Raw genomic sequence first — 25,099 nt, 5'->3', positions numbered from 1 at the left:
GGGGCCCAAGCACTTGGGCCAGCTCTGCTGCTTTCCCAGGCCAGAGCAGAGAGCTGGATCGGAAGTAGAGCAGCCAGGACTTGAACCGGTGCCCATATGGATGCTGGCATTGCAGGCGGGGGCTTTATCCACAATGCCACAGCGCCAGCACACACTGGTGTATGTTTGTTTGTTTTTTAAGATTTATTTATTTATTTGAAAGAGTTACACAGAGAGAGAGAGCGAGCGAGCAAGAGAGAGGTCTTCCAGCCACTAGTTCACTCCCCAATTGGCTGCAATGACCGAGGCTGCGCAGATCCGAAGCCAGGAGCCAGGAGTGTCCTCCAGGTCTCCCATGTGGGTGCAGGGGCCCAGGGACTTGGGCCATCTTCTACTGCTTTCCCAGGCCACAGCAGGGAGCTGGATCAGAAATGGAGCAGCTAGGACTCAAACTGGCACCTACATGGGATGTCGGCACTATAGGCAGCAGCTTTACCCACTACGCCACAGCGCCAGCCCCACACCCTGGTGTTTCTTAGAAGAAACAGAGGGAAGAAGGGGAGGGGAGAAAGAGAGAAGACGGCACCGATGGGCCGGGCACTCTGTGCAGGTGCAGCACGGTTGCATAGTCAGTGAGACCCTGGTGGCCCTCGTGTTGTGGACAGCCATGGGCCTCTTAGGAGAAGGCAGCTGGTTCAGCAAGCTCAGACCGTGGAAGCAGGAACGTGGTCGGGCCTGCCGTGACCTAAAATGACACAAAACATACAGTTTGATCCGGAAGGAAAATATTGCAGCTAGTCTGTGAGTGTAAATCATCAACCACCAACTGACAAAATGCAAGTATTTCACAAAAGAAAAGGAAAAATCATAATCCGCTGAAAACCTGCTTTTGTCAAATGCCATTTATAGAATTTTTTAAACATACTGATCTCATCTAAATTGCACAACAGGTTTTCTGAGAACTTTAGAAGGCCCTTCTCCCTTTCCACAGACCAGAAGTGAAGGTGCAGAGAGGTTAAGTAACTTCCCAGACACTCAGCCAGCCAAGGACAGAGTCAAGGCAGAGCACAGAGCAGTCCACGCCCAGGCTGTGTTTCCTGGACCCGACCACCTACAGATCCATGCCAGAGGTAAACTGAGTCACCGTGCATACGACAGAGGCAGGTTGTCTGCCTGGCAGTGGGGTCGGTGGATCTGAATCACGCTGGAGAGGCCCACGGGCTGCTGTTCCTTGTTAGACTTTTCCAGATCTCCCCATTCATCTGGTCAGTACAGCTCTTCTTTCTCTTTCTCTTTGGGTGAGTGATAAAGGCATGCCTCAATCTTGTCACCACCCACCAGGTGCACCCTTGTCTAAGAGGCTGGGGTGCCACTGCTCCGAACACGAGGAGACCCAGGTCCCAGAGAACCTCTGGGTGGCTCTGACTCATGCCAAATCAGAGAACTACTGGAATAGGAATGGCAGGTGGATGTGTGGGTAGGAGTGTCTAGGCAGACCTCACACTGTCAGCCGGGGCATAGCCTGGGGGCCACACCAGCCAGCTTCCTCACCACGTGTCCCTGCATACAGCAAGAGGTACATGTTTGGGTTGAACGTGCCCAACACCTGGGCAAGAAGGAACCATCTTCTGGTTCTAGTACAAGAAAGAGGAATTCATGGGGAACTGGGATAAGTGTCCTTAAGCCAGCGAGGATATGTTCTGGAAAGATTTGGGGTCAATGCCATGGAGAACGGAACCACAAGAGGACAAGGGAGAGGGGGAAGCGGGCGGGAGATGCACCAGGTCCCTCTCCCCTTCTCCCTGTCCAGGGCCACACCCACCCATCAGATGTTTAAGGAGCATCTTCTGTGAAGCTCGCGCTCAGGCAAAGCCTGAGATGCCAGCAAGTGACTGCACCTGATGTGGCTCCAGGACCAGGCGTTCAGGGTTCCTTGATCGGCCTTGTATAAGTGGCACCTGCCACTTCCCCCACAAAGAATCCTTTTAATTTGACTTGCTCTTGGGAGCATTGCTCTCAGCACTGTGGTACAGTGGGTGAAGCTGCCATCTGCAGTGCAAGCATCCCATTTGGGCGCTGGTTCGAGTCCTGGTTGCTCTGCTTTGGATCCAGCTCCCTGCTAATGTGCCTGAGAAAAGAGTGGAAGATGGCCCAAACATCTGGACCCCTGCCACCATGCGGGAGGCCTGGATGGAGCTCCTGGCTCCAGCCTGTCCTAGCCCCAGCCATTGCAGCCATTTGGGGAGTGCATCAGTGCATGGAAGATCCCTTCTCTCTCTCTCTCTCTCTCTCTCTCTCTCTCTGCCTTTCAAATAAATAAATCTTGAAGACAAGGATGACTTGGGGTTAATGATCGAGGTTCATTCTCTTGCCTTCTCAGCACTCAGTGTGCTGAGCTGTGTCACGATGGTGCTTTGTACTGGCAGAGGTTGGGTGGGGGGAGGTGGCCAGGGGAGCTGGGGCAGGGGTCTGGTGCTGGGAGCACGGGTGACCAAGGTGACATCCCGGATGCCACCAGAGGCAAACAAAGCAGTATATTAGTTAAAGCAATAAAAACAGGGTTTATTCAGTCGCGGCTGTGGTGGGGGAAAGCTCTGAGCTCCATTTACACAGAGGGGACCTCGCATTTGAAAGGGAGTGAAGCAATTACAGAAAGAGGTTGGAGGGCTGGTCAGTCCCCTTGCCATCGGGCCCTCCGTGTTTGCCAACTGGGGTCATCAAAGCCAGGCTTCCACGGTCCCACAGAGACTGCGGAGGGGGTCCTGAGCTCCCTGATGGTTCCCAAGGGATGGCTCTCTCGGGTCTTGGAGGAAGACACTCCTGCATTGCCAGAGACACACGGGAGGCGGGAGTTTTCAGCAAGCTCATGGCAAATGGGATTAAGAGAGAATCCAGGTTTCCCATGAGTACTGAAGGGCTGTATGTGGAGGAACAGAGGAGGATTCATGGGTTAAGCTTTTTTTTTTTTTTTTTTTTAAGGAAACACTCTCAGAAAGAAAGGTTCTGAGAAATGGACGTTCTTAGAGAAGCCTTGAGTTTTTCCAGACAGAAATTCAAGGGAGGATGGGGCCTGCAGCTGCTAGAAGCCAGGCCAAAGCCTTGACCACCCTGACGTCTGCCGGTGCGAGGGCTTGGCTGGGGTCGTTTACCCCGAGAGCCCTCACGGTGCTCCGGTGCCCAGGTTTCACTCGGGTTCAGGGGCCCAAGGAGTCCATTTGCTGTCTCAAGGCATAAGAGCATTATTCAGAACAAGGGGCTCATTGCTGCCCTGAAAGCAGGCAAAGTGGGTAGACTCTTGCTTGTTATTTTTTAAAATTAATTAATTTATTTGAAAGGCAGGGTTACAGAGTTGGAAGGGTGGGGAGAGAGAGAGAGCTTCCATCCACTGGTGCACTCCCCAGAGGGCCAAGGAGCCTGGAACTCCTTCCGGGTCTCCCACGTGGGTGCAGGGGCCCAAGCACTTGGGCTATCATCTGCTGCTTTCCCAGGCACATCAGCAGGGAGCTGCATCAGAAGTGGAGCAGCTGGGACTCGAACCAGTGCTCACATGGGCACCTGCTGCACCACAACACTGGCTCCTTGTTCTTACTCTTCTCATGGGCATCATCAGCAGTGCCAGGAATCAAACATGAAGCAAATAGGCAGGGGGCAACCCTCAGTGCAAACCCTGGGCCCTCGTCCCAGCTGCTGCATTTCTGAGAACCATTGCAAGATGAACAAATGGCCTGTGTCCAGGGGCCGCCATGGGATGGTGACAGAGTGGCCTTGAGATCACAGAGCTCCTTTCCAATATGTGGCAAGGCGATAACACCCCCATTGTCCCCACCAGACACCACCCCCTCCTGGATGGTGGCCGTCATCCTCATCGCCTCGATCTTTGTGGTCTTCCTGGTGCTGTTGGCCTGCTTCGCCTTGCTGTGGTGCATCTACAAGAAGACCAAGTACACCTTCTCCCCCGGGAACGCTCTGCCACAGCACCTGAAGGAGGTAGGTGGGGAGCAGCGAGAGGTGGCTCAGAAAACCTCCAAGGGACAGTGTTTTGTTTCTTTAAGCTTTTCATGTGAAGTCAGGGCCGCCTAACTGCAGACATGCTTTCCAAGAAGAGCACACGTCTCGTACCCTGGCCCGTGCCCATTTCAGGGACGGCTGAGGTCAGGGAGCAGCTCAGGAAGGAGGCGAAGGCTTGCTCCCCAACCGCGGCCCCTGCTCTGGCTCTCACTGCTCAAAGCTCCAAATATTCAGGGAGCACAGGTGGCAATGACGTTCCTGGCCAGGAGGGAGGGGGCAGAGGTCAAGGTGAAGAAGGTCAGGAGGAGAAAGCTTGCAGCTCAGAGCTGGCCAGGAGGGGGCCGAGATGGGGGTATAGCAACAGGACAATCCGAGTGACACGGGCCAAAATAGAGAGTTAAGAAGGAGAGAAGATACAGGCCGGAGATAGAGCCATGGGAAATTCGCGATGGGAAGCCCAGGGGAGCAACAGAGACCAGGCAGGTCCACGCCGAAAGAGCAAGTAAGAAAGGGAAGCATCAGAGGCTCTGACCAGGGAGGTCGGCAGCCCCCAGTGACCCAGGAGAGACGGGAAATTGTGGGTCCACAGAGCTGCGAATAGCAGCGGGTGGGAGAGCTTGGCGAACTGCTGTTGAAGTTCCATGCGGGAAAAAGAGAAGGTATAGAGGGACAAATTGAGAGGTCAGGCATCCTCCTGCCACCTCTCTCCTTCCCCCAGCCTGGACCTGAAGCCAGCTGGGAGAAGCCATCTTGTTTGTTTATATTTTCTAATGTAAGCAGGGGACTGCCGACTTTGCCCTCCCTCACCCCCACACACATGCCCATCAGTAGCAGGAGCCACCTCACCACACCCCCTACACAGGAATGAGGACTGCAACATCACATAGAAACCTATTCCCCACCACGCAAGCTGTACAAAAAGGAGAAGTCCTGAATATCGAAAACTCGAGCCCACTCCATCCACCACTGAGAAGAGAGCCAGGCTCCGGTAGGTGGGGTTCTGTGCACCAGCGCTCACACCTGCCTCTACCATGATTGAGAAGTGAGCCGGGCTCCAGTAGACGGGCTCTGTGCTTCCACTGGCAATGCACAGACACAGAGCAGCTCCTAACAGGGGAATCCTCACCACAAGAAAATCTCCATAGATTAGAGGTACAGTTCATTAAGCAGGGCAATATAACCCTGAACACACCAGAGACAAACAACAGGCATCCTGGGACTGTGAGGAAAAGGGCGGGGCACACCAACAGAAGTGAACAACCTCCTCTAACCAAAAAGCCAGAGGAAAGCTACAAAGGCCCACGGGGCCTTACCTTGGATGTCTGCTCCACCCTGGAATGCTGAACAGAGCACCCAGGCCACATCCAGCACACACCTCTTGGAACTCACTGAAAGTATAGACATCCCACTAAATCACAAAAATACAAATTAAGGAGAAAAGCAACCAGACAAAAAAAGAAAAAATACACAAATCCCCCCCAAAAAAGGAAAAACTCTAAGTAAGAATAAGGAAGACACTATGAGCCCCCAAAGGAACACTGCAATGCTTCCATATTAGAAGGGGAAGATGAAGAGATTGCAGACATGCCAAAAATGAATTCAGAAAAATTGTCAGATTACTTAGAAGCAATCAGAAGCAAATTCACAATCTAAATGAGAAGTTTTCCCAAGAAACTGAGATATTAAAGAGAAGTCAGAATGAAGTACCAGAAATGAAGAATTCAAATAAAAAAAATGCAGTGGAAAGCCTTAACAACAAAAAATGAGACAAAAGAAACAATATGAGAACTAGAAGACAAATTTCTGGAAATATTACAGTCAGACCAAAAAAAAAAAAGGGGGGGGGGGAGGAAGAAATTAGAAAACTAAAAAACACTGTTGGAGATGTACAAGATACTATCAAACAACCCAACATACAGATCCTAGGAGTTCCAGGAGTTGTAGAAAGAGAGAAAGGATTAGAAGACCTTCTTAATGAAATAATAACAGAAAACTTCCCCAACCTGGAGAAAGAAAGAGACATCCAAACACAGGAAGTACACAGAATTCCCAATAGGCATGACCAGAAGAGATCTTCACCATGACACATTGTAGTAAAACTCTTCACAGTAAAACATAAAGAAAGATCTTAAAATGTGCACAAGAGAAATGCCAGATCACATTCAGAGGAACCCCAGTTAGACTCACTGCAGACTTCTCATCAGAAACCCTACAAGCAAGGAGAGAATGGCAAGATATATTCCAAGTCCTAAGAGGAAAAAAAAAAAAACAAAAAACAAAAAACAAAAAAAACACCTGTCAACCCAGAATACCCACTTACAAATAAAGGAGGAAAAAAGATCTTCCACAACAAACAGAAACTGAGAGCTCAGATCTATAAGAGATACTCAAGGGTGTGCCACACACAGAAACACAGAAACATGGTCATCACTACAAAAGAAGATGAACACAGAAAATGACCCAGTACAAGTACAAAGGAAACCTAAAGTAAAAAATTAGGACTATTAACATAAATATGGTAGAGCAAATTCGGTACTTACCAATAGTCCCCCTGAATATAAATGGTCTCAACTCTCAAGTTAAAGGACACAGACTGGCTGAATGGATTGAAAAAGAAAACCCATCTATTTGCTGCCTACAAGAAACACATCTCACCAACAAAGATACACACAGACTGAAAGTGAAAGGATGGAAAAAGACATTCCATGCTAATAGGAACCAAAAAAGAGCTGGTGTTGCCATCCTAATATCAGAAAAAATAGACTTTACCACAAAAACTATTAAAAGAGAGAAAGGAGGACACTATCTAATGATTAAAGGATCAATTCAACAGGAAGATGTGACTATTATAAATATACATGCATCTAATTTCAGGGCACCTGGCTATCTAAACAAAATGTTAATGGATCTAAAGGGAGATATAGACTCAAATACAGTAGTAATGGGGGACTTCCATACCCCACTTTCAGCAATGGACAGATCAACCAAACAGAAAATCAGCAAGGCAATAGCAGTTAATTGACACTATAGACCAAATGGACCTAACATATCTACAGAGCCTTCCACCCTACAGTCACAGAATACACATTATTCTCACCAGTGCATGGAACTTTTTATAGGATTGACCACATGTTAGGTCATAAAGCAAGCCTCAGAAAATTCAAAAATATCAAAATCACACCATACATCTTCTTGGACCACTATGCGATGAAGCTGAAAATCAGCAACTCAGGAATCCCTAGAACATATGCAAATATATGGAAACTGAACAACATGCTCCTGAATGAACAGTGGGTCATAGAAGAAATCAAAAAAGAAATCAAAACATTTCTGGGAACAAATGAAGAAGACAATACAACATATCAAAATTTATGGGATAGAGTTAAAGCAACGTTAAGAGGAATGTTTATAGCAATTGGTGCCTACATCAAGAAACTGGAAAGGCACCAAATCAATGAGCTATCAGTGCACCTCAAGGATCTAGAAAAACAACAGCAAACCAAACCCAAAACTAGTAGGAGAAAAGAAATAATTAAAATTAGAGAAGAAATCAACAGAATTGAATCCAAAAAAATTACAAAATATCAGCAAAATGAAGAGCTGGTTTTTTGACAAAATAAACAAAATTGACACACCATTGGCCCAACTAACAAAAAAAAAAAAAAAAAGGAGAGAGAAGACCCAGATCAATAAAATTAGAGATGAAAAAAGAAATATAACAACAGACACCACAAAAATAAAAAAGAATCATCAGAAATTACTACAAAGAACTGTATGCCAACAAACTGGGAAACCTAGAAGAAATGGATAGATTCCTGGACACATACAACCTACAAAAATTGAGCCATGGAGACAGAAAAGCTGAAAGACCAATTACCAAGATGGAAATTGAATCAGTAATAAAGACCTTCCCAACAAAGAAAAGCCCAGGACCAGATGGCTTCACTGCTGAATTCTACCAGACATTTACAGAAGAACTAACTCCAATTCTCCTCAAGTTATTCAAAACAATTAAGAGAGAGAGAACCTTCCCAAATTCTTTCTGTGAAGCCAGCATTACCTTAATTCCTAAACCCAAAAAAGATGCATCAGAGAAAGAGAACTATAGATCAATTTCCCTGATGAACATAGATGCAAAAATCCTCAACAAAATTCTAGCCAATCAAATCCAACAACACATCAGAAAGATCATTCACCCGGACCAAGTGGGATTTATCCTTGGTATGCAAGGATGGTTCAACATTTGCAAATCAATCACTGTGACAATTGACATTAACGAACTGAAGAACAAAACCCATATGATTATCTCAATAGATGCAGAGAAAGCATTTGATAAAATACAACACCCTTTCATAATGAAAACTCTAAGCAAATTGGGTATAGAAGAAACATTCTTCAACACAATCAAGGCAATTTATGACAAACTCATGGCCAGCATCCTATTGAATGGGAAAAAGTTGGAAGCATTCCCACTGAGGGTGCCCACTCTCACCATTGCTATTCAATATATTCCTGGAATTTTTAGCCAGAACCATTAGGCCAAGAAAAAGAAGTCAAGTGATTCAAATTGGGAAAGAGGAAGTCAAACTATCCCTGTTTGCAGATGACATGATTATATATGGGATCCAAAAGATTCCACCAAGAGACTATTGGAACTCATAGAAGAGTTTGTTAAATTAGCAGGGTATAAAATCAATACACAAAGAACAACAGCCTTTGTATACACAGACAATACCAAGTCTGAGAAAGAACTTCTAAGATCAATCCCATTCACAATAGCTACAAAAACAATCAAATACTTTGGGATAAACTTAACCAAGGATGTCAACGATCTCTACGATGAGAATTACAGAACATTAAAGAAAGAAATAGAAGAGGATACCAAAAAATGGAAAAATCGTCCATGTTCATGGATTGGAAGAATCAATATCATCAAAGTGTCTATTCTCCCAAAAGCAATTTATAGATTCAATGTGATACCAATCAAAATACCCAAGACATTCTTCTCAGATCTGGAAAAAATGATGCTGAAATTCATATGGAGGCACAGGAGACCTAGAATTGCTAAAGCAATCTTGTACAACAAAAACAAAGCCAGAGACATCACAATACCAGATTTCAAGACATACTACAGGGCAGTATGGCCTTATCTAAATACTGGCGGAGATTGTGGATTCAGAAGGCTTCCATAGCCTAGACAGCTCGAGTCGAAAGCCTCAGTCAGTGCCACAATGCCAGCCCCCTTCCTTCTTAAAGGGCTAGATAGAAACTGTTTTAGGCTTTGAAGACCCAAGAGGTAAAATGAAAATTATGTAGTTACTTAATGTAACCCTTTAAATGCAACTGTTGCAAAATCTGAACCCGCTCATGACTCCTGGGCCAGCCTAGCCACCGGCAGCTGCCTGTGGTTCACAGCTGGGCCATCTTGAGCCACTTTTACCCTCCCCAGAGGCACAGCCTGAGCTCTGCCTGCCTGGTGCCATGTGGCAGCAGGCTGTTTATAGCTCACCCCCATGAACCAGCCTGGCTTCCCTGTGACCAAGACTGACCCTTCTCCTCCTCCTTCAGCTGCTTGTGAGAGCCCTTGCCCTGTTGGGCTCACAGCAGATCCTGGTGTCACAGTGGTGGACAGCGTGGGTGCCTAACAAGTGTCCTCAGACCCCATCTGTGGGCCTGAAAGGCCTTGCAATGGTGCCCACCTAAAGAGCAGAGAGACTCTAACAAAACATGATTTTACTCAGGATTGAGCAGCAAATTTAAAATCCTGGGTACACATGCCATGGCGATCCATGGGGAGCCACAGGCATAGCCAGGGAGAAAAGGAGATCAGAGATTCTTTTTAAAAAATTTATTTGAAAGGTAGAGTTACAGGAGAGAGAGAGGGAGAGACAGAGAGAGAGGTCTTCCATCCGCTGGTTCACTTCCCAGATGGCCACAATGGCTGCAGCTGGGTGGATCCAAAACCAGGAGCCAGGAGCTTCTTCTTGGTCTCCCACGTGGGTGTAGGGACCCAAACACTTGGGGGCCATCTTCTACTGCTTTCCCGGGCCACAGCAAAGAGCTGGATTGGAAGTGGAGCAGCCAGGACTCAAACCGGTGCCCATATGGAATGCCAGCGCTGCAGGCAGTGGCTTTTACCACTGTGCCATACAGCTAGCCCTCCCCCCACCCCCAACAGATTTATTCAAGGAAGAAACCTGAGAAGTGGCTCACGACTGGCATGCACACAGGGCGGACACATGACAGAGAGCCTCCCCCCACCCTTACAAGCTGGGGCTTACATAGACAAGGTGGCTGAGGGTTGTGAGAGTGGGGAGGGCATTAGGTGGGACCTTTTTCAGGTTAAATCGCTGAGGGGGGGTGTCAAGCTGGTTGAAGACAAATGCAGGGGGCTAGGAGGTCTCTCCAGGGATTGGCTCTGCTTTCAGTCACGTAAGCAAGGGACTGAAATGTCCCTAAGGCTTGTGTCAACCCTGAGTACAGACAGTTGCCGCGCTAGGTTGTTCACGTCATCTTTGGGAGTGAGGGATAGGTCTTTGATTTTACTTGCCTTGTCTGCCGAAATTCCCAGTCTGGCCATTCCTGTCCCGATTCCTGCCAGGACACCCAACAAGATTAGCAAGGGGGTGAGTCCAAAATCGCTCTCGACGTGGTGGGTTAGAGGGACAGAGAACAGAGGCAGGTCCAGGGCCGAAGACAAAGGGGGAAAGAGGAAAAGGAGAGTGCGCGTCCCTGCCTGGTTAGCGGGATAACAGGTTTACACTCGGTGGCTGCAGAGAAAGGATGTTCCTGTTTTGTTTCCTGTGTGTGTGCTGTGGGGAGCCGTGGGGTGGAGTTAGTCTGGCTTCCTGTCCCGGGCTGCTTCGTTCCTGCTTCTGCTCATGCAAACGCTGGCTGCTGACAGGGGTTAGGGCGAGGCTCCTCTGTCTTCATCAAGCTGAGCAGGGGTGACATGGGGACCCGCAGTCACGACAGGTTCCAGCAGGACGCGGCCTGTGAGGGTGCCACAGTACCAGCTCAGAGCCTCACAGCCTCGTGTCATGAGCAGGACCACCTGGAATCCCATTGCTTCGGGTCTGGAGGAGACAAATCTAACAAGCAGATTCAATACACAGGGTCCCAAACAAGGAGTTGAATCATTATTAGAGAACCTGGGAAAGTTTTCCCAGGCAACCAGAAACTGACAAGAGGGGCTTGATAATAATCAGGTGGGCGTTAAGGCCTGGCCAGGTACATGTGAGGCCCAGACCTATCCAGCTCTTTGCATGGGGAGCTGGAAGAGGGAGGTCTGAACCTCCGTAGGAAAAGCACCCTGTTGGCTCCCATTACCTGGCTGGCTGAACAGGTGGCATCTTTAAAAGGAAATGTACAGTCCTGCCTGCAAAGCCATTGACCCCAGCCCCTCCCTTGGTAGCGGTGGTCACTATGGAAGCTGGGCGGAGCGAAGGGCTTTTTCAGCTTGGAGCCATCAGGGTCTACTGTTCTGACTTGGGAGTCCTTTGACTCCAGGGCACTTCCAATTCCAGTGACCCGGCTCTTGGCAGAGCTGACGGGGCTCACTGGAAGCTGGCTTCTGTCATGCCTGCTGTTTGCCCGAAGCCCTGGCTTTCATCATGGAAAACTAGTTCCGTTTGGGGGCAGACGGACCTTGTTAGGTCTCCTTAACAGCAGCTCACGGCAGATGTACGGCAGTAGAGATGTGAGTTGACCTGCCACTTGACTTTACATTGTCCCTGTTGCCTAGCTCTCTTCTTCCTCCTGGTCTCTGATACCACAGAGGCAGCCTTCAGAATGTCGGCCAAGCAGGTGCTAAGTCCCATCCCTAGTATTTGAAGATTTCTATTTTTTTAATTTTAATTTTTATTAATAACTTGATAATAGTTTTAATCATTTGAAAGACAGAGCTACAGAGAGAGGTAAGACAGAGAGAGAAAGGGAGGTCTTCCATCCACTGGTTCACTCCCCAAGTAGCTGCAACAACTGGATCTGGGCCAATTCAAAGCCAGGAGCCAGGAGCTTCTTCTGGGTCTCCCACATGGGTGCAGGGGCCCAAGCACTTGGGCTATCTTCTACTGCTTTCCCAAGCACATTAGCAGGGTGCTGGATTAGAAGTGGAGCAGCCAGGGGCCAGCTCTGTGGCTCAGCGGATTAATGCCCTGGCCTGAAGCACCAGCATCCCATATGGGCGCCGGTTCTAGTCCCAGCTGCTCCACTTCTGATCCAGCTCTCTGCTATGGCCTGGGAAAGCAGTAGAAATGGCCCAAGTCCTTGGACCCCTGCACCCACGTGGGAGACCCAGAAGAGGCTCCTGGCTCCTGGCTTTGGATCGGTGCAGCTCTGGCTGTTGCAGCCATCTGGAGAGTGAACCATCAGATGGAAGACCTCTCTCTCTGTCTGCCTGTCCTCTCTCTGTGTAACTCTGTCTTTCAAATAAATAAATAAATCTTTTTTTTTAAAATGAAGTGGATCAGCTGAGACTTGAACCAGCACTCTGGGCAGGGGCTTTAACTTGCTGTGCCACAGTGCTAGTCCCTGAAGATTTCTCTTAGTATCAGGGTGATCTAGAAAGCTATGGTCGTGAGCAAAGTCTCACCTTCGTATTTCCCTGGGTGTTAATACTGTGCCCATGAGAACTATATCCTTTTGGGTAAGATTCAATGTGATGACTTGTCTGTATATTTTGAGGTCATCAGTAAAACTTTTATCTCTTGCTTAGTTCAGTGTGAAAAGGAGAGTTTTTGCCTGTTTCCTGTGCCAATGGCAAAATAAACCTGGTTGTGAAGTCATATCATAAGTTAAGCTCTCATGTTGTGGCTATGCTGTTTGGTTTCTCTATGTGGCCAGGCATTATTACATAAAAAGGTTAGCCATCCCTTCTGTAAGGTCTGGGGATCAAACTGTACATCCCATGGAGAGTCCTTCAGAATGGTCAGTTTCCCATCTAGAAGAAAATGAAGGAGGATGAGGCAACAAGCCAGGCCCCCCTGATTGCCTAGCCTGTCCTCTGGCTACCACACTTAACCGGTGTTCACCGCATAGCCACACTTCCTGGGCCTTTGGACTTAACCGGCGTTCACCGCATAGCCAGTGGGTTATGGGCCTGGGTTGCCAGGCTGTGCTGGTGTCCCTGTCCCAGAAGCCTGCTATCTGGGATCCACTGCATCACCTGTCTTGAATCGTCTCTGTCTCTTGTGGAAGTCTCCTTCCTTTTGTCTGGACCTCTGTCTGATCCATATTCTGACCTCGTCACGCCTGGTTGTTTTCTGGCCTTTTTCTTCATCTTTAGTCTGTGACTGTCTCTGGCACTTGAAACATCAGACCTTTATATAACTACAACATAAATTCGGCACCATTTCATAACCCAACAATGTATTTTACACAATCTAAATTAACTAAAAAAAAAAAAAAAGAAAAACTAGATCTTTGACCCTTGCAAAAGTAATCCATTCAACCTGAATATTTTAACCAAAGCTATGAAACAGATTTAGTCAAAGTTACCATAATCACGCAAACTTTTTTTTAATAGGCAGATAGTGCTAACTCCTTAGTACTTGGCCCATTCCCACTGCTTTCCCAGGCCATAGCAGAGAGCTGGATTGGAAGTGGAACAGCCAGGACTTGGAACAGCGCCCACATGGGCTGCTGGCCCTGCAGGCCGGGTCTTTAACCCACTGCACCACAGCACCAGCCCTGCCTTAGGAAACATTTACCTCATTTATGTTTATCCAATTTATTTTTAGTGACTACACCTAGACTTAAGAAACAGACATCAGATAAGCATACCTACTATTTTAAATCATTTTCCTGTCAAAGAAAACTCTGAAGTTAGTTCATTGTGCTTCGTACACAGAACACAATGAGTGTTATAACTTCATCTGAATTCTTTGTTCTTAAGTCAAAATTAAATGTGTGCTAGTTCAAATAACTACCCAAGAATAACATTTTCTGACCAGCAAACACAGGCACGCATGTATGTTAGCAATTGTAAAGCTATCTTTAACCTTCTTTTAGACAAATTTAAAGCAGATTCTCTATCAAAGATTTACTTAGATCTACTTAAGTTTTGTGACCCAAAAGACATTTGGATTAATGTAATTATCTTTCCGACCCACTCTGTATTGGCTCACTTTGGCATAACAGCATACGCGCTTGCATGGGCGGAACTTACTCCCATCTTCTTTCCTTCTCATAGAACAACTCCAGCCAGAAATCAGTGGCATAAGCCAGAGGGCTATTCAGTGGCCGTTTCTCGCTCAGTCTCAGGGAGTACTGAGGCCAAGCAGTGTCCTGTAAAACACACCATCTCTCTCTTTTATACACTTAAGCCACAATTTCTAATTTTGCCAAATCTACCCGAAGGGGCTGTAAGAATAGAGCTCTGATGACCCATAGCCAATTCGGCTAGATCCATTAAACCAAGTGACAAAACACGTTTGCGAAGTTGCTAAGCCGTTTTTCAAGGCAGCGACCTTCCTAGATCCAGAAGAGAGAACTCCCTGTAAACCCAGCTCCAGTTCCCGCTGAACCAAATGAGCACCAGACCTTACCCTGGCATTGTTATACCTGCGGTTACTATTTGCCAAAGACATCTCTTTAGATTTTAAGTTGAATTTGAGCCTAGTTCCACCCCCACCCCCACCCCCCATCAAACACCTTAGAGCCGCAACACGTGCTCAACAGTGAGCAGACTGTGGCTATCTGTGACAGGCACGGCTTCAGGCAGCTGCAAGAGGGCTCCCAAGAGTGCCCGTGGGCCAGGGCTGCTGTGCACGGAGATGCCCACTGGAGACTGGTAACTTACACTCACATTCGAGAGCGAGGGAAGGGGAGTCCTTGCCAGGGAGGCTCCTGGGCCTGGCAGAGAGACAACTGGCCTTCTTCCTCCCTGCCATTAGGCAAAGGGGCGGAGTTAACAAAAAGAGAGGGGGAAAAAAAAGTTTAAGCAGCTGTCTGCCTCCCCCCACCCCCCAACCAAAGACTGCAGCCAAGGAGGGGGAGGAGTGGGCTTTAACCCTTTAGGCCCTTGCACAAGCACAGCGGAAGTTCAGCGGCATAACCAGATCTTGGGTTTTAGGTTTGAAAAAAAGTGAGGCCAATCTTTTTTTCTTTTTTTTTTTTTTAAGATTTATTGATTTATTTGAAAGTCAGAGTTACAGAGAGAGAGAGAGAAGAGAGAGAGATCTTCCATCCACTGGTTCCCTACGCTTAGACTGACATCCCTAAACCAAGTCTCGTGGGAAGGATCCCAGTGGAACTGACCTCGCACCCTAAACCCTCTGAGTTTCAGCCCCCTAGGCCTGCCTTGGCACCTGGGGAGCCCAGATGAGGGCCGACTTCTTACCAATCCGGCGGGCTGGGAATCAGGTCCAGGGTTGCGTGCAGAAGAAAGAATTGACAAACGGTTTCTGGCTGAGAATTCACAGGGAGATGAGAAGATACAAGTGGAGAATGAGGAGGTAGAGACCAAGGCGGTTCTCAACTCCCTTGGGAGCCTGGGGAGACGTCTCCCAAGCCTGCCCAAGTCACCCCAAGGAGGACACTGGAGGGGGTCTGAGAATTTCACCCTCGTTCCAGCGAGGAGAGACGCTGGGTCAGGATAGCAGTGGAGGAAGGGAGTCGGCACTCAGGTTCCCTATCAGGGGGTTCGTGTCTGGTCGCAGCTGGGAATCTGGGCTCACATTGAGGACCTTGGCCTGAGACGATCAGTCTTCCCCCAGGTTGCTTCCAGTCACATGCGTCCCCGGCATCTTTCTGGGAAGGAAAATGGAAGTGATTGATAGGGAAGAGCAAGGGGGAGCTGGGCAGAAATGTGGCCGAGCAGGGAACAGTGTGGCTGGAGGCTTCCCCTGGGGGTGAGAGGGTCTGTGAGGGTGGGACACTCAAGATCACCTGGTGGTCCTCACCCCCAGTTTGCCACAGAAAGGAGAGGGAAGTTCAGGGTGGGGATCACAGTCCTCACCCAGAGGGCATCGGGTACATGGACGTAATGACTGCCTGCAAGCCGTATGAACTTCCAAGGAACCACAGCAGGTGCAGGGCTGATCTCTCACACCCTTCCCGACGTTGGGCACCAAAGCGTAAGGAAAGGAGTAGGACAAAGTGGAGGCCAGATGCGAACTCACAGCCAGAACGGGTTTGCTCACGGAATAAGCCTGAGAGGTGGCTCACTCCGGGTACACACACAGGGAGAGCCCAACCCCCTTCCAAGCTGGGGCTTCCCTGGACAAAGGAGCTGATGGCCGAGATAATGGGGAGGGCATCGGGCGGGGCTGAGCTGGTTTGCGTGGGCTTTTTTCACGGCCTCAATGGCTGAGGCAGAGTGGAGCTGGTTGGCAGCAGGAGGCAGGGGCTAGGAGGTCCCTCCGGGGGTTGGCCCTGCTTTCAGTCAGGAGGGCAGAAGGTGCTTTGTTAACTGACCGCCACGAGGAAGCAAGCAAAACAATTCTGGTTTTGCTTCTGGGTTCACCCTCAGGCCCTGGTCAGACAGGGAAGGACCGAGGGGGTGGTGGAGAATCCAAGCCAGGACAAGCAGAGTAAAGGAGCCTCTTAGAGCGAGCCCTCGGTGCCTTGGCTGGAGACCCCATGACCCCCTAGACGGGGTGTAGGAGAAGGGCCAGGGGGGAGGGGGGAAGCTGCAGGACACCACGGAGCAGACCAGCTTCTCCACATCACCAGATTCTCCAGGTTGGTGCTTAATGAGCAGGAGTGTGCTGCCCACCGCCCCGTGGAGCACTGGGAGTTGAGGGAAGCTTGCTGGGGACGGAGACCCTGCCCTGACAGCACGGGTCTGTTGGTCCAGCCCCCGGTTTCTACATGTGTCCAACCAAGATGCTCGGCCCAATCGTTGCTTTTATAAGGTTTTCCACATCCTCCTTTGTTCTCTCATCCTTTCCCCCTTCCTCAGGGGAACCAGGGGCGGCTGAACCCCCTGTCTCTGAGGTCCGCCCTTCCTCCCAGCATCCTCCACTGCCTAGCAGGGAGCTTGACATAGTTTTACTTGCCCCACTCAAGACTCGGGAGGGAAATCCTGACAAGTCCACCCCACCAGGAAGGGTACCCACCCTCCACTTCAACTGGGGCATAACAAAAGGCCGAGTATGGGAGTTACATTAAGAGGGGAATAGACCAACCAATTGGAGAGCATCTCACAAGGATTCTAGACAGAGTGGAGGGGATTAAAAGGCAAAGCTTTAAGGAATGTACGACCATTGAATCTTGAGGAATAGGAGGAGTCAGATCCGCTGGTCGGCCCACAGGGATTAAGAATGGAGTATGTGAAATCCACAGATGCACGGAAACAGAAGTAGACGTCTTCATCCTCAAAGCACTGGAGACCACAGGATGATGGGCCTCTGGTCCTCTGGTCCTTGTCCCCGACTAGCCCTGGCCCTATCTACAGGGGAGACACACTGGGGAGTCAGGGTCCCTCAGGTGTGCGGAGACCTCACGGTCAGGTCAACAGGTCAACATTAATTACAACATTAATAACAAGATATTTCAACATGCAACGACTCTTGTTTTCCACTATTGAAATATTTTACATTCTCTTTTCAGTGTCAAAATCTGGTATGCATCACACACAGCACATATCAGTGAGAACGCCCACATTTCAAGTAGTCCGTGGCTACCTGTGGCCCCTGGCTACCGTGCTGGACAGTGCGTGGCGAGGCTGGACAGTGCCACAGGGGGCCCCTAATGCAGCCTGGGGACAGCAGGAAATCCTGTTGTTCTAAGATGCATTTTCCAGAACAAACCACACCCCCGCTTCCTAAAGAGTGGTGCCCAGGAGTTCTGCATAAAATCCTCGTTCGTTTAGAGAAAGAAAAGGGGGAAGATGATAATTAACGGTTCTGCTCCTCTCCAGTTCCTAGGTAACCCTCATCACGGCACGCGTCTGTTTTTCTCCTTCCCACTGCTGGACGAGAATGAAGTTTTTGACAAACTCAGTGTCGTTGCGGAAGACTCCGAAGGCAGCAAGCAGAGTCCCGCTGAGAGCTGTGGCCTCGGGACCCTGTCTGGGCAGGAGCCCCCAGATTCCATTGCCGAGGAGGAAGCCCCCCAAGCCGGGCCTGGCCACGCCCCAGCTCCCACATCCACCTCGCAGGGGGACCAGAGGGGCAAGGATGGTCCAGGCGCCTCGGAGCGCTCCCCAGATCCGGAGCTCGCCGAGGCCGGACTCGCCCCGGCAACCTCAGAGCTGGCTTTGAAGAGCTGACGGCAGAGGGACTGCCCCCCTCCCCTGCCGGAGCGTCCTGCTCGCTCAAGGCTCCGGTGACCCCTTCACAAGCTGTCCACCGAGAGTCCCGCGTGCAGCCTCTTCGATTCACTCACGCGCGGGCCACGCGTTCATGGCGTGGACAGAAATGCTTGGAGGCGTGAAGACACAGGTGCTGGGAGACGCTGCCTGCCGGGCCCCCGAGACAGCCGGCCGCGAACCCCACGTCCACGCGGAGCGGTCAGCCCGACACCGGGCAGACGCCGGCTGCTTGGGCCCTCAGAAGCAGACAGGATTTCTTTTTCTACCTGAGTATGTTTTGTATGCCGCTGGTGCTCTCAGGCCACACTCTGTGTGACGGTGCTGATGCCACACGTGTGTCATCGTTCACTACTGAGTGAGGCTCTCGTGTCACGTCTGGACACCTCTTCATCCGGGAACTTCCTTTCCCTGCCTGCCACGGGGCGGGTGCTGGGCTGGGTCTGAGGTCTGGTCTTTTTGGGTTTTTTTAAGCATTTATTTTATTTATTAGAAAGACAGGGAGAGAGAGAGAGAGAGTGAGAGAGAGAATCGTCCATCCACTGGTTCACTCCCCAGATAGCTGCCACAGCCAGATCAGGGCTAGGCCACAACCAGGGTCTCCCATTGTGACAAGGTGACTTGAAGTTTAAAATTTTCCCATAGGACATAGCCAGCCCAAGTGGCTTTAGGCTATTTTGCTTGGTTGCTCCAGAGCAGGGACTGTTCCTTGAAGAGAAACGAGTTACAGATATGGGTCTGCTCATCTGGCTGTAACCAGCATAGTTCTGGCTTCTGTACTTCTGCTTGCTTGCTTCCTTGATAAAGGTCAAGGCCACCGACATGTAGTTTCTGCCTTTAATTACGCCCCACGGCTGCGACTCGGCTGTCTTCCCTGGACTTGTTCTAGAGGAGGGCAGGCGCCAGCTGACTAATAAAGACTCCTCATTTAACTTAACCGCTCTGCTGGACTTTTGCACGATGCGCCCCACCACACCATATAGTTGTCAGGGCGCAAGTACTTGGGCCGTCTTCTGATTTGGAAGTGGAGCGACTGGAACTCAAACCGGCGCTCTGCTGTGCGCTGCTGGCGTCCCAGGCAGCGGCTTAACCGGCTGCGCCTCCACGCCAGCCCTCTGCAGGCCTTGCGTCATCGCGAGCTCTCGGCCCAGGAAGCTTCAAGGGACAGAAGTGCCCAGGGTTTCAGTTCCAGCTCAGACATTCACTGGCCTGGGGGTCTCTCTGCTGCTTCTTCACCTGCACTGGGGACAGAAAGATCTGAAGGTTAGCAACAGTTTATCCAAACCCCTGCCCCAGTGGCCAGCGCGCAGCCGGCATGCATAAACCACAGCCATTCCTCCAGCCTCAATCCTGCAGGTGCTCCACCTCCGCCCACACGGGCTGGAACCGCTGTCCCCCTCGCTGTGCTAGACGGCCTGGGACAGCAGATTCATTACAGGCCCCGGCGTAGGAAAAACACTTCTGGAAACTGGCGTTTTTAAAGGCAAGTCACGAGGGACATGGATCGCAAGTTTATTGCCCCCCCCCCCATTTTAGGGTTCAGTATTTTTCAAGTTACTTTCAAGTACATAGAGGGGCCATCAGCATTATGCTCAGTGCCTTACGCCAGTCTGGAGCTGGTCTGTGGACAAGAGAGAAATTTGCTCTCTTCCCCACCCAAGCTCTGCCTCCCTGGACGTGGGGCTCAGCCGAGAGCAGTCTTGAGTTCCACCCTTGTGGATGCGTAGGTGGGTTGGAGGGGAGAAAAGGAACCGCCTCGCCCTCAATCCTGTTCCACCTTTGACTCCTTTCACATATTGAGGGCTCTCCCACCTAAGAAGCTGACCCCCCCCACCCTGAGGGGCTTACATCACCACATGCTCATTTTCCCAGCACCCCTTGCTGCTGATCTGTAGGCCGGGAGTCCTGGGAGAGGCCTTCCCAAGGTCAGGAAGAAAAAGAAAAGAAAAGAAACTTATCCTGGGAATGGAATGTGATCAGTACCTGCTTGCCTGTGAATGTCTCCGCGCTGTAGCCGACATCTGCCCGCAGGTAACTGATTCGGCTCCCTACTAGCACAGAGCATGGTGTTAACCCTTTCCAGGAAGGAAACTTCATCAGTGACTATGTAAGCATGGGCAGCGTTGTATCAGTTCCTACAGCTGCCACGTAACATACCCATGCAGCCATATAAGGGAGGCAAAGAAGCTAAAAACACAGATAAGAAAAATCCCTTCTTTGTTGGAGGCTCAGTCTTTTGGATACAAATCCAACAGAGCCTTACGCAGACATAATCACAGCCTACTTCCTGGGAAGGGCCTTGGTGTCTCTTCTCTGCTCACGGATGCGATTCAAGCTCATGTCCCATGGGCTGGGGGACAACTGTGGACCTGTGGGGGTCTCAGTGACAGGTTCGCTCTAGGACACGCCAGAGGCAGACAGTGGGAGATTGGCGAGGCCGAGGCAACTTGGGCTGGCTGACAAGGTCCCAGCAAGGCTGAGAAGGACAGCTGCAGTCCTCGTGATGGTTTTAGGTTTGCTGAGAACTAAACTGCACATAAGAAAGCCGGAGCTTCCTGGTGGCCCCGCTAATTTCAGGGAAAAGCGCTTAGTCTCATAACCCCCAAAACGTCCATTGCTTTGTAGAGTTTTAATCAAGCAGAATGTTATGTAGGAGAAGGGGTTAATGCTTCACACAAGGTTGAGCTGTTTGTGGAAAAGAATTAAAAGGCAACGGGCTCCCTGGTACATATTATTCCCACTAGAATAAAGATAAATGCTATTACAGCTTTAATTCAATAATGTGCTACAAATACAACAATGGTTAGGATGTCAGAAGTGGAATAGACCTAGTGAACCTTTAGGTAAGTACAATAAAGAAATGAAAGAGTTACAGAAAGAACTGCAGAAGAGGGGAAGCATTTAAAAAGGGCCTGCTTTGAACATTGGGCTTCTAGTAAAGATTAGATTAGGAAGGTGGTCCTCTAGCTCAACAGCACTTCTGGCCTTGGCTTGTGTGGGCAGCCCGTTGTCTCGCACCTGTCGGTGATAGTAACCCATGCTCTCAATATGCCATTGAACGTCAAAGAAATTGTAACTAGATGCAGACATAGAACCTAGAGGCACCATAAGATACAAGGTCAGTGGTTCTAAGAAAATGGACAACAGACTCGTTATTGTAAGAAGAGAGAATCATTGTGCGACATGATATCAAGTCTGGTGCTGGAGAGCAGAGCCGCGCCATCAGCTTGCTGTGAGAGTCTCTCATTTCTCCCTGCACCAACGCCTCCCACACCTTCAGGAACCCCTGGACCTGCTGGAGCTGGACTCCGGCAGGGAATGGCAGTCCACACACGGCTTCTCAGCGCCTCTGCATGGACAGGGAGCGTGAAGCCTCTGTTTTCATTCTTTCTGCCAAAGGCATGGCCAAGTGTAAGGTGAAGAGAACGGGGGATGTGTACGCTTTCCCAAGGAGGACCTTGTTGCAAGCCCTACAGCAGCAGGCCGGAGTGTGGCGTCCCTCACAAGAAGGGAAGTGGAGTTTCGAACCAGCAGTTATATTCTACTGCAGAGCAACAAGTGGCCAAACAGATCTGGGTGGGGTGGCAGGGAGGGGAGCAAATAAGAACAGCTGACACGCAACTAAAAGGAGTAAGTGAACTGGGCAGGAAGGAGTGTGTTAGGGTTCCCCAGGGAAACAGACCCAATAGTGGGTGTGTGCGTGTGTGCATGTGTGTGTGTGCATGGTGCGTGTATGCATGTGTGTGTGTGTGTGCAGGAGGGGGTAGAGTTTAAAGAATTAGCTTAGGAGCTGGCACTGTGGCTCAGCAGGTTGATCCTCTGCCTATAGCGCTGGCATCCCATGGGGGCACCAGTTCAAGCCCCGGCTGCTCCACTTCAGATCCAGCTCCATGCTAATAATGCACCTTGGAAAGCAGTAGAAGATGGTCCAAGTGCTTGGGCCCCTGCGCCCACATGGGAGACCTGGATGAAGCCCCTGGCTCCTGGCTTTGGGCTGCCCAGCCTTCCCTGTCTCTGTAACTCTGCCTTTCAAACAAATGAATAAATCTTAAAAGAAATAAAGACGAATCGGAACGCTGGATGCTCCAGCAGGCAGAGCAAGCCCTTCCAATCCTTTTTCTCTTAAAGCCTTCAACTGGGTGAGCTCCACCCCCACGGCGCAGGCCATCTGCCTGACTCCAGGTCTACTAACTAAATCACCAGTAATGGCCGCATGGCCCAGCCCACACTGACACAGAAAACGGGTAAGTGCTGAGGTCGTCCATCTGTGATTGCCTTTTTGGAACAGATTTTTTTTTTTCAATGTTTGTAGCATATGTAGAAATACAATTGATTTTTTTTTTGACAGGCAGAGTGGACAGTGAGAAAGAGAGACAGAGAGAAAGGTCTTCCTTTTGCCGTTGGTTCACCCTCCAATGGCCGCCGTGGCTGGCGCACCATGCTGATCTGATGGCAGGAGCTAGGTACTTATCCTGGTCTCCCATGGGGTGCAGGGCCCAAGCACTTGGGCCATCCTCCACTGCACTCCCTGGCCACAGCAGAGAGCTGGCCTGGAAGAGGGGCAACTGGGACAGAATCTGGCGCCCCGACCGGGACTAGAACCCGGTGTGCCGGTGCCACAAGGCAGAGGATTAGCCTAGTGAGCCAGGGCGCCGGCGAATACAATTGATTTTTAAAAACTGTATCCTAAGGCCGTGTTATATTTAGTAGTTTTATACAATCTTTAGAATTTTCTTTGTTTACAATATATATTGTTTGAATAAAGATGTTTTACTTTTTTAAAATAGGCGATTATCTGGAGGCACAGTTCAGAGAGACAAAAGGATGGAAAATTTAAGCAGATAAAGATGTCCAAAAGGAGAGGTGAGGAAGAAGATGGTAAAAACAATATTTGATGCTGGAAAAAAAATAATGGCTGATGAAAGACCCCAGTCTACAAATTTAGGAATCCCAAATCCCAAGACGGACAAACTAGGAATCGTGCGAGTCCTGAATCCACTCGGGTCCGAGACATCTCCCCTATGCTTTCCTGGCGTCAGGAAAACAAAAACACAGAGGCAGCGTGCGCCTCACCTCATCTCACCGAGCCCACAATTTGTCCCAGCTGCAAGTCGGGGAAACTTCCTGTGCCTCCCAGTCCCTATCACTGCCCCAGCTATGAATCAGGCAGCCCTGAGGTCCCTGTGTCCGGGGACACCTGTCTCACGGTATCTGGGACCCTCTCCAGCCGCCCCAGCCCGCATCCCACATCCCTTGGTTCGGCCGCTCCCCACTGTCTCCCTCCTCCCCGACACAGCTCCCTATGAAGCCCCAGCCTTACACAGGAGCCCCGAGCTCCTCCCCCTCCGAGGCTGCTCCCGGCAGTTCTTCACCCTAATAAAACTTTCTTTGCTCAGCGTGGTCTTGGTTGTCACTCTCCATCGTGGTTGACAACCTTAACAGAAATCATCAGGGCAAAACTGCAGAACGCCCAAACCAGCGGAGAAGAAAGATTACCTTCAAAGGAAAAACAAATCTGGATGATTACAGATGGTTACCAAAGCCAAAGAGGGGTGGGACACCCTCCAGGTGCTGCAAAAGCTGTGTCAACTTGCATTGTGGACCCTGCAAAAAATATCTTTCAGGAAAAGGGATACAGACTCAACAAACAACATCTGAGAGAGCCTCACATCAAAAGGGCTTTATTAGGCAAAGATCTGAAGCATTATTTCAGGCAGAAGGAAACTGATCCAAGATGGAAGTTGTGATATTAAGAAGAAATTCTGGGGCTGGCGCTGCAATGTAGCAGGCTAGGCCTTGGCCTGTGGCACTGACATCCCATACGGTTGCTAGTCTGGTCCGTGTCGCAGCTGCTCCTGTTCTGATCCAGCTCTTCGCTTATGGCCTAGGAAAGCAATAGGAGATGGCCCTGCAGCTGCGTGGGAGACCTGAAAGAAGCTCCTGGCTCCTGGCTTCAGATCTGCCCGGCTCTGACCTTTGCAGCAATTTGGGGAGTGGGCCAGTGGATGAAGACCTCTCTCTCTCTGTCTCTCTCTCACTCTGTCTATAGCTCTACCTATCAAATAAATAAATAATATATTTAAAAAAACAACAAAGGAGAAACTTAGCAAATTAAGCCATAGCCTGCAATGCTGGCATCCCATATTAGTGCCAGTTCGAGTCCCAGCTGCTCCACTTTCAACCAGTTCCTTGCTGTTGCACCTGGGAAGGCAGCACAGGATGGCCCAAGTCCTTGGCCCCTGCACCCACGTGGGAGACCAGGAGGAAGTAACTGGCTCCTGGCTTCAGATGGGCCCACCTCCAGCTGTTTCAGCCACTTGGGGAGTGAACCAGCAAATGTAACATCTTTTTCTCTGTCTCTCCCTTTCACTGTCTGTAATTCTACCTCTCAAATAAATGAATAAGCTCTTTGAAAAAAAAAAGAAAAAAATTTAAAAATTAAACAGAAGAGAGTTTGGGATACAGCTAAAGCACCCAGAGGGAACAAATTGAAGTGTTTTAACTAAAGTTGTTGTATTCAGGACACAGATAACAACACTGGCTCACTTGAGGACAGATAAATGAAGTACGCTAAGATTTCCAGAGTAACTGACTACTGGAAAAGTGTTTCTTAGTTGGAGGGAGAGGATTTTGTCCCAGGGAACACTGGGTAATGTCTGCAAACACATTTGGTTCTCCAGACTACGGAGGGGGTGCTCTGGCATCTAACAGGTAGAGGCCAGCAATGTCACTGGACATTCAACAATGCGCAAGACTGTTGCCGTTGATTTCTCAACAATGTTGCAGTGGATTCGTTTCTGAGAGGAGGGGCGTGGTGGGGGCAAGAGGCACGGAGTCACCACACAGACCCTGGGAGTC

The 25,099-nt window shown here is 49.7% G+C and overlaps 1 protein-coding gene and 1 long non-coding RNA gene across 2 annotated transcripts in view; one reads left to right on the top strand and one right to left on the bottom strand.

The window, feature by feature from the left end:
• Positions 1-19,178, top strand: part of IL10RB (interleukin 10 receptor subunit beta) — a 32,204-nt gene extending 13,026 nt beyond the window's left edge. Inside the window, exons 6-7 of the mRNA XM_002721294.6 lie at positions 3,809-3,966; positions 17,852-19,178. Of these exons, the coding sequence (XP_002721340.4) occupies positions 3,809-3,966; positions 17,852-18,202 (509 nt within the window). The 3' untranslated portion in view covers positions 18,203-19,178. The remainder of the gene's footprint in view (positions 1-3,808; positions 3,967-17,851) is intronic.
• On the bottom strand, positions 9,821-10,778 carry LOC138849238 (uncharacterized). Its single transcript, XR_011387724.2, has 2 exons — positions 10,538-10,778; positions 9,821-10,048 (listed from the first exon to the last, which is right to left on the bottom strand). It is a non-coding gene; the product is annotated as an uncharacterized LOC138849238 (long non-coding RNA).
• Positions 19,179-25,099: the final 5,921 nt, after the last annotated feature.

Source organism: Oryctolagus cuniculus, chromosome 4 (genome assembly GCF_051225735.1).
Source record: "Oryctolagus cuniculus isolate XC-2025 breed Fujian yellow rabbit chromosome 4, ASM5122573v1, whole genome shotgun sequence".
NCBI classification, from domain to species: domain Eukaryota; kingdom Metazoa; phylum Chordata; class Mammalia; order Lagomorpha; family Leporidae; genus Oryctolagus; species Oryctolagus cuniculus.
This window is presented reverse-complemented; position numbering and strand designations above follow the sequence as displayed.